General features: G+C 36.2%; 1 protein-coding gene across 4 annotated transcripts in view; it reads left to right on the top strand.

Moving 5' to 3' along the window:
• LOC125637155 (RNA exonuclease 1 homolog) overlaps window positions 1–12,456 on the top strand; it is a 29,536-nt gene extending 17,080 nt beyond the window's left edge. For 3 of the 4 annotated variants that reach the window (XM_048851323.2, XM_048851322.2, XM_075128829.1), the window contains 8 exons: window positions 191–340; window positions 1,021–1,134; window positions 2,517–2,590; window positions 3,565–3,675; window positions 4,202–4,317; window positions 5,291–5,429; window positions 6,606–6,726; window positions 11,796–12,456. In XM_048851323.2, the coding sequence (XP_048707280.1) occupies window positions 191–340; window positions 1,021–1,134; window positions 2,517–2,590; window positions 3,565–3,675; window positions 4,202–4,317; window positions 5,291–5,429; window positions 6,606–6,726; window positions 11,796–11,887 (917 nt within the window). In that variant the 3' untranslated portion in view covers window positions 11,888–12,456. The remainder of the gene's footprint in view (window positions 1–190; window positions 341–1,020; window positions 1,135–2,516; window positions 2,591–3,564; window positions 3,676–4,201; window positions 4,318–5,290; window positions 5,430–6,605; window positions 6,727–11,795) is intronic. The other variant, XM_048851324.2, reaches the window with a different exon arrangement.
• Window positions 12,457–13,438: the final 982 nt, after the last annotated feature.

Here is a 13,438-nt window from a genome sequence, read left to right as displayed (position 1 = left end):
GTAGCTCACGAAAGCTCATGCTCAAATAAATTGGTTAGTCTCTAAGGTGCCACAAGTACTCCTTTTCTTTTTGTAAAATGATTGCGTATAACTGAAGCAAAACCTTAAATGTGCATCTAAGATGTCCAATTAATGTCTGTTTTTGAAATTCGTTGTCTTACCTGCCCTAACCCATCTTAAATGCTGTTAGATTTTACAGGAATTGTTCTCTATAGAATTCTAAAAGATTATGTTCTGACTGAGGAACAATTGCATGAGAATGGCTACCCACAACCAAATCCTGAAAAACCTGGCAGTGCTATATTAAGTAATGGAATTACAAAAACAGCTGTATCTGATGGTAAGTAAATGAAACCAGAATTTGGAAATGTTTATCTATAACAGTTGATATGGAAACTGAACTTTTTTTCATACAAAACTTCTTCCTCTTATCTGGTATATATTGTATTGAAATTTGTGTACAATAGTGTTAGGTAACTACTTGGATCCTGATTGTTAAAGTTACAAAATTCGTTAGGTTTTACTCTCAAATAATTCCATTAATTTTAGTAGAACTATTCCCGAGTGAAATTCTTGCCTAGAATTGCGTATTCTGTCCACAGTGCTGTATTAGTAAACCAGAAAGGTTCGAGAGTCTTTGACTTAAGTAGTTGGATTAATAAAAGATACTTCAAGAATTGAATTTGTGAGTTTTTAAAAAAGGCTTTCTTGTTAAGAATAAACTTTTTAAAATTCTTATAACTGATGCATATATCAGAATTATGCCGCAAGAATTCGTATTTATTTTAGTGCTAAAATGTTTTTTGTCATTAATTTGACCAGCCTTGAAAAACTTGTCATAAAAATGTATTTACTTATCAAAGCAAGTAGTTACTGTGCCTACCACTTACCCTGATGATTGAAAAGGAAGAAAATCTTATGTTTCACTTGTCCAGAGTGAGGAAACCTTTTCTAATGGGCAAGTAGAATTATTTCAAGGCTGAATTTTAATTAGTCCTTGAACTATCATACTTCTTTCAGCTTCCAAAAGAGTATGTTGTAGATGTGGAGAAATATACACTGTTACTGCTTCAGGAAAGCACATTCGTAAAGAAGAATGCAACTACCATTCTGGTAGAGTACTAAGACAAAAAGGTTAGTATAGTTGGTGTTCACTCTTGATGTAAGCCACAATCAAAAATCATGTAAAAGAACTTTTTAATGGCTAATGTTTCATATTATGATGCTGTTTACAATCTTGAAGTGTGTGTGATAAAACTAGAAATATCTGCTGTGCATTGGGGATTGTGGATACCACACGACATATCAAATTTCCATGTGTAAGAAGCCTGGGTTCTACCGACCTGGGCACACCACCATGGAGTCAAGTACAGGTGCATTAAAACATGTCTCTTGCTTGAGGAAAGTTTTGTTATAGGTGGAGCTGGTAGTGACCCCTTTATTTAAGTCGTTTTAATACTGTTTGTTTTAAAAGGTCTTTTTCATTTCTTTTGAGAAGCAGTAATACCCTACTGTTTATAACCAGCATTTGAAACTCAGCAGGGAGAAAGCCCTGAAGTCAGGGTAGTACCTTTTCTTTGCCTATTAAATTCTTTTCAGGTTTGGCTGAGAAGCTTCTGAAAATCAGTTTCCTTTTAGTCACTTCAGCTGTGGAACTCACCCTTCCCAGACCAGCATATTGCCCCAATGGTTCATCCTTTCCCCCATCAGGGGGCAGCACATGATGAAGGAGCTCCTGTTTCTTCCTGATATAGAAGTGGGAAGGGCCGGGCCTGGTTCCCCTCAAGGCCCTTTCTGAGATACAGCAGGTGGCCCATTTCCATCGTATTCTGGTGCCAGCTAACATAAATAATCCTGTAGCTCAATTTGTGCTGCAATGCCCAAGGTTCAGGATTCAAAATCAACTAATGATGCATGATTTGGGGGGGAGGGGAAAGGCTTGGTAGAGTTGCACAAAATATCATTTGTGTTTACATTTTTATTTAAAAAACAAAACACCAACAAATAACAAAAAAATTAAAGAACATTATCTAGGTTGAAATATCAAGCATTCAAAAGTTAGGAAATGCCAGTATTTAGATCTTGTAATGCATACATTCAAGGGAACAGAATGAAGGCTTCACAAGCAACCTAAGTTTTTGCAGTGTCTGTCGTAAGTCCTTGTCTTTGCCACATAGAAAAATGTTACTTAATGTAGGGTTTTTTTGTATGTAATAAATATATAATTTAGAATCTAAACTAGAGATGACCATTTACTGAATCTTCTAGCCTCAGCCCAAGAATGACCCTGGGAAGTCTACATGAGTTGAAGAAAATGGGGCGAACTTCTGGCATGGTTAACTTCATTTACTAAAGAAATTTTACATTCACTCAAAGTAGAAAAAGAAACCAAAATTAAACTTTACTTTATTCTTTTGTAGTGACCGATGGAAAAGTAAACTGCTTATTCCAAACAAGTACTGATTTGTTTCAGCTGTTCGACTGTTTTTTGATTTTTCCTTTCACTTTTATGGCAGTTCCTGGTGGCTTGGAAACACGGTATAGCTGTTGTGAAGGAGTAGTTGGGTCTCCTGGATGCCAGGTTGCAAAGGTAGGAACATGTTAGCATTGCTTCTCAAATTTTTTCATAGGGGGGATCACATATTAAGAAAGTGTCTCAAGGACCCACTTCCCTTTCCACTCCGACAGCAGGGGATGTGTACTTCTGATCACAAAATAGCCCTGTGGCTATTTTCATGGAAATGTAATAGGAAAGTTATTACTCTGAAACCTGTAACAGCCGTGTTAGTCTGTATTCGTAAAAGGAAAAGGGGTACTTGTGGCACCTTAGAGACTAACCAATTTGTTTGAGCATAAGCTTTCGTGAGCTACAGCTCACTTCATCGTGAGCTGTAGCTCACGAAAGCTTATGCTCAAATAAATTGGTTAGTCTCTAAGGTGCCACAAGTACTCCTTTTCCTTTTAGGAAAGTAATTGTATTGTTTCAGCTATTTCTAATATAATTAGGGTGGTTTTTCCAAAAAGAATAGTGTCTAATTTTGCTTATTTTTATGTGCCCTTCTCCTCAATTCATTTCTTCCTTCAGGAAAAAAAGAGACCCAGCACCTTGTGACCAGCCAGTTACCCATGGCCCACCAGTTGTCATAGATCACAGTTTATGAATCACTATCTTTACAGAAATTTAGGTTTCTATACTAAGAGTTAGTAGGTTGAGTGGAGAATGTTAAATAAAGGACTCTCTTGTTTAACTTTAGTCTTTATCAAAGATAAGTTACACACTCAGCAATTTGAATAACACTTGGTCTACACTTAAAATGTAGGTTGACAGATTTACATTTCCCAGAGGTGTGAAAAATCCACATCACTGAATGAAATAGCTATGCTAACCTAACCCCCCCAGTGTAGATGCAGCTAGGTTGATGGAAAAATTTCCCTTGATCTAGCTACGTTTGGATGGGGAGATTTTCACATCAGTGTAGGACCACTATCTATAGTATGGGGTTATGCCTGCATAGCAATAAGACACTTACTAATCACATTTTAATGCTAATGGAAACTTCACAGCTCCATGTCCATGATGGCCGAAAGGAAAACCTGGAAGGCTTCGTGAAGACGTTTATCAAACTAACTCCAGCTGATGGAAATCATGGTGTGTTTGCACTCGACTGTGAGATGGTATGGTTAACTTTAGGCTTCTTGAAATATTAGCTCAAACCAAATATTTGTCAGTTACTTTTGAATGTTGCTTCATAGGAAATACTGTGTATAATTCTCTTCTAGGAATAAGAAGTGGTGGAATGGGTTTTCATTAAGATTTAGGCTGAACTGGGTGCATTCTATCTAATGAAGAATACCACCAAATTGGAGGCTGTTTAGTGTTACCTAAATAAAACTTGACTGCTGTTACGACATCCAGAGACTGCTCATTCCTTAAGGAAAGATTGAGATGGAATCAATATAGAGAAACTTAACTGTTGTGGCAATCTGTGGTTTGTTTTTTTGGGGTTTTTTTTTTTTTTTTTTTGGACGGGAAACAAAACTTCTTAAAAGTGTGGCTGCAGGAAAGGGTAGGTATAACTATTACTTGGACCCCACAGTAACTGTGTGGTTCCTTAATGTTACATACCTTGTATAAAGAGCAAAAGGCACAGAGGTGACACACTCTAAATTCTCATTTAACACTTGTTTTGTTTTCTTTTAGTGTTACACAACACAAGGTCTGGAACTTACTAGAGTGACAGTGGTTGATTCCAACCTACAGGTTGCCTATGATACACTTGTTAAACCAGATAATGAAATCATAGACTATAATACTAGGTATGTGTATCTTTAAAAAAAACAAAAAAACAAAAAACCTATAACATTTGAAGATGATAGTGCCTTAATTCACAAACTGTTGATTTTAATGGAAAAAAAACTCCAGTTCTGAGAAGTTCAGTATATATTTTCTATATTTTTTTAAAGCTGTTTCTTCTACTTATTGTAGGTAAACTTGGATACAAAACAATTGGCTACCGGCTTTAAGTTAAACAAAAACCTCTTTTCTACATTATGTAAATTTTTCCCTGTTTTTCCCCAAACGGATAGCTGCATTTTCATGTGACTTTACTTAAAAATCTAGAGATGTTGATGTTTGAGATCCCTGTCTGAAGCATCGCAACTTTTAAATAACGAACTTTAAAGTATACTGGAGTAAGATTTGATGAAATGTGACTGCTATTAATGCAGATTCTGTACATGTCCCATCTCCCTGCCTGCCAGTCAGGCAAGAGGCATCCATCCTGGATGCAAAAGTTTTTTGGCTCCAGCCTCCTCAGGATCCTCATGCATTCCGTTCCAAAGTTTTCATTTGTGCCTCTGCTGAAGTAGTAGCAAATGTCTTAAGGCAAGGCAACCTTTTTAGAGTCTTTTGCTTTTTACCTGCTCTGATTCACAATCAAAGAGGAGGAGGAGGAAGAAGCCCAGAAAATACCCAGTCTGTGGTTCTTGCTTCAATCTCTCTCAATAGCGGGGCCTGTGTCCTTGTAGTACCCCAAATCCTCCTCCATTCCAGGCTTATGTGGACAATCTGCAGCCAGCTGTCACAGTATTTTTTCTGAAAGCAGGGCCAAAGCCAGTAACCTCATTATCCTTCACCTATGCTGGAGAGGAGAATAAAAATTGGTCTACTGGGTTCCAAAGCTGGCTAGAGTTAATTTGAATGCTACAAAAAGGAGTCCAGAGACTACCTCTTCCCACTGTTCACTTGCTATATTTCTCACTTCCTGAAGCTCTTTTAAATCTATCTTAGATTTTCTGGAGTGACAGAAGAGGACTTGAAGAACATTACGTCATCTATTCGGGATGTGCAGGCAATATTGCTAAACTTATTCAGTGCAGATACTATTTTAATTGGACACAGCTTAGAAAATGATTTATTTGCTCTTAAGGTAAAACATTTAAGCATTAGTTCTATGAAATTTCTACAAGATTTTTTTAAACCTGTGCTGTCATTAACTTTAACTTCAAAGCAGCTGGTCTTCAGGAGAATATCTTTAGGATAGAACTGAACTTATTGCAGGATATAATGGTGCCCAGTTAAAATAATGAATTAGGAAATAAAAGTTAAGATTTTGTCAGATTAATTTGTCAGCATTACACACGCTGTGTTTTATCATTTTTATATATATCAGTGATATGAAAGCTATTCATTTCATACTTAGATACAGAATAGAGAGAGATATAACACAAGCAAGAAAACTTCACTGAAAATTTCACTTTTCCTTTTTTTGTGCTTTTAACTATGCAGTTTCACATCACCCTTGCATTATATTTTCCTTCTTATTAAATGGGGGAGAAAAAATCTGCTACTATTTGTCTTTTTAGCATAAACTCTAGTGAATTCGCCAACCGCTTATAATTGCCATAAAACAGTCAGTGCACACTTAAATAATTGAGCATATATTTGTACTGAATCACTGCTGAAGCAAGCGTAGTTAAACACAAAACTGCTTGCTGCACGTATTCAGTACCCAGGTTTCTAACAATTTATTGGACTGACACTAGTTATTTTTAAACCTGTGAAAGGCACTAGTACTCAATGGAAGATTTCAGCCAAAAGTAAAAAAGAAAAAAGCATTTGGCAATCCTAGTAGGGAGTCATTGCCATTGATTAATATTCAGAAGCTAAAATTATGAATTTTTTTATACTACATATGAACTCATCAGGGTGCTTTTCATACAGTTTTCTGGCAAGAATAAAAAGTGGTAAAATATTTGCTTGTGGCCTAAAAATAGAGTTGATTGTTAATTTGATGTGCAGTCAACTAAAGTCTAGATCATGTAATATACATAACACATTGCAGAACATATAGAGACAGCCCCTGCCCTTAAGAATTTATACTCTAATAAGGCCAGATAAAACACAGAACAGGAATAGTATGAAGAAATCAAGGATGAGACGAGTTTAAGGTTTTAATGAAGGAAATGGGTTATAAGAAGGGTGACGGGGCAGTGCTTTAATCATGAGATAATTTAAGAACAGTTTTGTTTTATTAAAGGAAAAATGTAATTGGACTTGTGATCACGGATGTACTTAACATAGACCACTGCATTTTTTTTAACAGCTGATTCATAACACTGTTGTGGACACAGCAGTGGTGTTTCCTCATCGGCTAGGCTTGCCTCATAAAAGAGCACTTAGAAATCTAATGGCTGATTACCTCAGACGAATTATTCAAGATGATGGTAGGAGCTTATTTTAGTTTATATATAAACCATTGGTGATTTGCATAAAAAAAGGAAAAGTACCAAGCAACAACCTAATCTAATAGTACGGTTGTTGCCCTTTTAAAAACTTGCTAACTTTGTCTTAGATAAAATTGCCTCAGTATTTGCAGTGTTCATTGTAGTATATACATAAAATACTGCAAGTGTAGATGTGGAAGTAAAGGCAAAATTTTCACTGTTTAACTTGCCAACTATTATTTTTCTTTGTGGGAATGACACTCTTAATTTCACAAATTAAGGTATAGAATCTTGTGTAAGATTGCATTTTACATTGGTTGCACTTTAACATTTCTTCACTTTTGAGGTTCTCTTCTCCATTTTCTCTCCCAGCGGGAATTAACTTTCAAAGTGCAACTTGTGTACCTATGTTTCAACCATTTTCATCTATGCACATGTCAGTTATTTTGGAGGATTACTTTTAGTCCAGTTATCAAATGTAACATTTAGTAATTTTTTAGTATTTTCTCTCTCCTAGAGGGAAAAGTTCTAACAGTGACTTCAGTTTTTTAAACAAAATTCTTTATACAAAACCAATCTATGTATCAAATGTATAGAAATAGCATGATTTCCTTGCTCATATATCTACAAGTAGCACTAAAAGGAGGGAAAACCAATTTGAGGGAGTAAAGAAATGTCTGAGAGGCAAAATGGAAAACGTAATGGGTTATGGCTGATAAATATTTTACATGCATGTTTTAAACACAGATTCACATGTTAGCTAGCGACCTGATACACACGGGTTTTTGTTAGGATACAAAATACCATCCTTAAAATTTCATTGGATTTCAGTTTTAAAATCATAAAAATGAATTGCTCAATTGGGCTTAAAAGAAGAATCAGTAAAACTACATACAGTGTACATGTACAATTACTTCTATAGAATAAAATGAGACGTGCTGTACATTAGTCATCTGATTGAAAGCACTATTTTAATGAGTTCCCAGACACACTTTTTTGAGTCTTTAAAAAAAAAAAATTGAAACTGCGCACAGTACTTCAGATCAGCACTTTTGAATTTAGCTTTTTAACACAGTTCTTCAAATTCTGTCTTGGCGACAGTTCTCATTTTCAGAGTGCTTCTATTTGCTGTATGGCAGTCCAACTGAATGACACATGAGGGTGCTTGGGGAGGAAAAGGGGCAAAAAGGGAATTCCAAGGAAGAGCAGGAACAACCTTTAAGCTGCAATATTGCGTGGAAGCTGGATTGTATTTCAAATGAGTAGAACCGTTAGATGCAAGATTTTTGGTATCCTCTGGAGCCAATAGCCTGCCTACCTTAAAAATAAACCATGAAGGATCTCATTTATCTTAACCTACATTTTTTCCCAAAGTAATTATGTTTGACTCTGAATCTATATTAATCTGCCATAACAGTTGAGGACAACGAAAATGGATATCATTAGGGCTACTAAATGTAAGGCTTATATTTTACAGTTTTCCTTTTTTAAAATATAATTACACTCAAACATTTTTGTCTAAACTAATTCGGCCAAAAGTTTTGAACCTATACAAGTTTTGAACTTTTATCTAAATGCATTTGCACTCAAACTCCAGGTCTACGAGGCTCCTAATTTGCAAGTATCTATGATCATGTGGTCTAGATGATAAGTTGAAGGCTTCCTTTCAATAAACATTTAGTTTGATGTAAAGATAAATATTCTCCAAAGATACTCTTGCTCTGTGATCTCACATTCCTGGGCTTCTAAATTCCATACTGCACAAGTTTAAATTATTAAATTGTTAGGCGTAGTTTCCTTGAAACTTACTTTCTGTAGTGCCTACAAAATGTGAATCAATACCTAATATTAATAGGCTTTTTAATAACAGCTAATCAAACAGAAAACGTCCGCACATAATTAGCCAAAGTAATGGAATGATCTTGTTGCTTTTACTTGACTCCTTCCTCATCTGAGTTCCTTCCTGTTGTTATGCCCACTCTGTCATGCCCAGTGTTAGATTGTAAGCACTTCAGGGGCAGGGAACATGTCCGAAATGAGGTGTCTAGCACACTTTTGGATACTATAAAACAAGTGGAGGTGTCCAGAGCTAATGTGGAAATGTTCAGTCACATCCTGAACGACTTTCTTCGTAGTCAACAATGTTTGACTTCCATTTAATAGTTTTAATCAGTCAAGTAGTTAAAAGTATTCTACTTTTGATCTCTCCTAAGCAAATATCTGACAGAAGATGACTTGTCCCTTTTGAACTTCTGTGTTTGAATCTTTTTTTCTTGGCTACTTCCTTGTCTTAGAGCTTTGTAATTATAGAGGTACCATAGCATCTCTACATTAAGGCTGGATTCAGTTTTTCACTTAAAGCAGAGATTCAGAGAATGCAGAAGTCTCTCTTCCCCAAACTAACAGGATGCAATCTGTGGGTGATGTTTGAACTTCTGGGAATTTTCAACTTAATCTGTTAAATTAGATTTAAATCAAACTTTTTAAAAATGGAAAGTATTTTCTCCAGTGTTCGTTGCGGTGTGTGGTTTTTTTTATTTTTGTGGGACGAGGAACTCTTTTAGCAAATGGTTGTCTGTCTGTCTTTCCATATAGCTAAACTCATCTCAAACCTTTCTAGAACATAATTTTAAAGAAATGTACATCTATTAAGCTATTACGTAATTTATTAGGTAAAAATTGGTGCATTTACAAGGGTTCTTCACTTTCAGATCTCAGTCTCCAAGTTTTTAAGTCCTGGATAAAGGTAGTTCTGAGTGTTTGAGAATTTCATTAATAGTCAATAAATATGTAATAAAACTGGTAACCAGCAATGCAAACTTATATGAACAAAGGTAGAAAATGGTCAGAACTAAATTCATGAAGTTAAAGCCTCCTGTTTGCTCAAATATTGCTTTCTTATGGAAGAAGCTTGCAATATGATGAAGACAACTTTAAGTGTTTTTGTGTAGGATACAAAAGGTCTTTGAAAGGCCTCCATATCATGTTATGACATTGTAATTTGTTTGGAGATGAGACAGTACTTAATACAACATAAAGTAATTACAGAGCAGCTACTTGGATGTATTCTATTATCTTAACTTGTGCAAATTATAGTTCTTCCAGTGTATCTGAAAAGTACAAGATTCAGGAATCAATACCTCTCTATTGTTTTTCCCTGGTTCCTTTGAGTTAATGGAAATTTTGCTACTTCAGTGAGTTGAGCAGGTGCTATGCAAAAAGAAACTATCTCATCTTCTTAAATGGTATTAACTCCTCCTTTTGTTTGTACCCATATCACACTTCCCTGTAGATGTTGTTGTTTTTATATGGTATATGTAATTCTGTTTAAAGCTTGTTTCTAGCCTTTGAACCACCGCTGTTTTATATGGTGGCTTATTTTAATAGCTTCTGTGCTAGTTGTTCTGTTGTCTATAAATCTCATGAAACCAAACAGTTCTGTCTGCATTGGACAACATCCCCCATCAACCACCTTGCCTCATGCTACCAGATGGAAATGCCCACCATTAGCTCAAAGACAAGGAAAAAGAATGGCTGCCTGCAGGTTCTGAAGGACAAATAGGAAATGAGTTCTGCAGGTTTAAATGCTTCAAGGAAGACTGGAAAAGGAATAGATTTTGCAGCCTCCTAAACTTTCTGAAATCTTATTGCCAGCCACTGGAGCGTCGTCATTTTTTTTTTCCGTTGTTGAAAAATGTTAATGATAAAACAGGCATGAACAACTTTTATTTAAGTCAATAGGAGCTGCAAATGTGTATCTGGAGGGGGAAAAATCTTTTTACCCCAGACCATTCCTCTTAACTTCTATAGAACTTCTATTTTTAGATTTGGCTCTAGCTATTTTTGAAGTTCAATTTTCCCAGCAGGACGTTCTATCAGGTGGTCTCACTCCTAAGGCCAGGTGTTGAACTTTTCATTTTTGTGTGGGGCAGAGGCAGATGTGTCTAGTTTTACTATAAAAGCAGTGCATTACTATCCTACCTTCCTAGCTAGATGCTTTCATTTTAAAGTAGACTTGCAAAGATATAAATTAACTGAACTGTGCAATGAGTAGCTGAGACAGTCAAGATATAATAGATGCATGTGGGTTGTTGAAGGCCAGACTTGACCATTTTTCCAGTGTAGGGTACAGTCCAAACATTTTTCTGTTCTCCTAAAATCATGGATAAGTACAGCTGACAGAAGGTCAGGGAATGCTAACTTCAGTTTAGCTACTCCATATGAGGCAGTTCTACCATTTTTTAGGTTTAAATACTCATTTTTATTGATATTTCACTATCACTGCTGAAGAGTTCAGTACTCCTTACATGTTGTTATGGAAGTGCTTTTTGCAAATTCCTGTCATATCAGTCTAAATACTGAATTTCAACTTTGTTACCGGTTTCCTACAAGATATTCAGGTTTGGTCCCTATGTTTGATAGGATGTGTGTGACCAACACAGGAGCCATAACAAACTGCATAAGGAAAAGTATTACATCATTAGTAACAAGCAAACTTACCTTCGAGTATTTTTCAAGGCTGCATACTTAAGACAATTGATCATTCAATGATTTTTTTCCCCCGTTTCTCTATAGGCAGGGATGCTTTATCTCACAAATGATGGGTAAATAAGCATCTGACATAGATCATGCCACTAACCCTCACCCTCAGTTATTGCCCCTCCAACTTCCCATTCCTGAATTAATTTTACTGCTCTATGCCAGTTACATAATTCTGGAACACCACCTTTCGTGTGGGATTTTTTTTGTCTTTACTTCTGTTTCTCTTCTGTCCTCTATTTTCTCATGTCACTAAATTGTTTTAAATGCAATACCTGTATACGCAGTACGCTCAGATGTCCCAGGTTCCTGTAAATATTATTTGCTATGTTGCTGGTTTTCCATTCTATAGTTCACTAGCCAGTAGTGAAGCCGGGCTCTCTGAAGCAGTCAGTTTTTTAGAATTGACTTTTTTGAATGTTAACTTTGTTCATTTCCTCTCTTGTAGCTTTTTGTGATGGACACTATCTAATGGAAAAACGTTGCTGTTTACTACTTTTTAAATATGAATATATTTTGTTCCTTCCTAGTTGGTGGCCATGATTCTAGTGAAGATGCTGCTGCTTGTATGGAACTGATGCTTTGGAAAGTAAAGGAGGATACGAAGGGCAGAAAATGGTGATTTTCTTCAAGAACAGAATAATCAACAGGAAGCCACTTCCTTTTCCATAATATTTCAGTATTAACCACTTTTAGTGTGTATTGCAGTCAATGGGCACGACCATAAAAACATTACTAATATTGCCAATACACCAACCCCCCTGTAATTACATTAAGTACACTAAGTTCCATGGGTGCTGTCTGCACATCACACCTGAAAAGTCAATTTGTCTCCTCCATACTGTCCTCGCCCCCCCCCCCCCCAAAAGCGTGGTGTAGAAGAAGAATAAAGTGGAGAAATGCTACAATCTTCACACCTGTGCCAGTTTTCCCCAAGAAAAACTAAATGCAGCTAAAACAGAGAGAAGAAGTTGGGCTACATGTAATCTGTACTCTTGTTTATGGAGAAGCTAATGATTGATCTTTTATTTTGACCTGTTTTTGTTAACCTTGCTTTGGAAAGGTGTTTGGTAGGGTCTTTTTTTTTTTTAAATGAAGAACAGTTAAAAAGCAATAAGCTGTGTCAGTTACAATCATCAACCTACAAATTGTTTTTTCCAAATTAAAGGTGTTACTGTTTACGGCAAAGGACATGTTGGCCACTTATTTCTCATGAAGCTACAATTTTTTCTTCATAGACCCATATGTGCTCCATAATCTGATCTGTAATTTATGCTGTAGCACTAGTTAATGCACAAAATATGAAATTTGGGCAATGTAGGTGTGTGACTTCTCTTTCTTGGTAGAGAACAGATGATGGAGTGCATTGAAATCCTTCCAGTATTATAGCTCAGACTAGATACCTGTGTCATGGAGAGTGCAATTTTACTTATGCATTCTCCTGTTAAAGATTAATGAAATAATGGAAAGGAAAAAATGACACCAAACCTGTAGGCACTAGTGCAGGGACAATGGGGTAAACAACTCTATTCCAAATCAGTAGCAGGGTAAGTGCCTGCTAGAAATAACCATGTGGTAGAATATTATGCCACAGTACACCATGACAAATGGTTCTTTGCACAAAGTACACTTAGCTAACGAAAACATAAACAGGGAGGTTGCCTGTAGAAGAGCCCAATTTCATTACTCCCCTTTCAACAATGCATCATTTCCCCACCTAGATTGTATTACAAGTTAAGCTTGTAAAGTGGGAGACCTATACTACTTCCAATATGTAGGTTTTTTTCAAATAGAGACATTGCATGACTTGGAATGGGTGTGTGCCACACCTAAAAGAAACTTATTACTCACCTCTGAAAAGGCCACAGCTAGCACTCATCAGCCTTTTGTTGACAAAGACATAGGTGCCAAAAATCTTTCTGTCACAGCAAAGGGGTACAAAACTTTCTCTAAAAATGACCTGACAAAGGGCTGTACCTAAAAACTTTGCTCGTGGCTGTGTTGTTTGAGGGGGGGGGGAAGGAGTTGGTTGTGTGAGCTGTCCAAAGGGCATGAAATGTTTAATCCAAACTTCTCTGCCCCACGAAGAAGACTGAATGCACATAGGGTTGGTAACAATTGAGGTAATATACACATAGCTCTGAAATTTGTCTTGTACATGTGATTGTGTTTG

The sequence above is a fragment of the Caretta caretta genome, chromosome 5 (genome assembly GCF_965140235.1).
Source record: "Caretta caretta isolate rCarCar2 chromosome 5, rCarCar1.hap1, whole genome shotgun sequence".
Lineage (NCBI taxonomy): Eukaryota > Metazoa > Chordata > Testudines > Cheloniidae > Caretta > Caretta caretta.
Note: the sequence above shows the minus strand (reverse complement) of the source record. Positions and strands in the feature narration are given on the sequence as shown.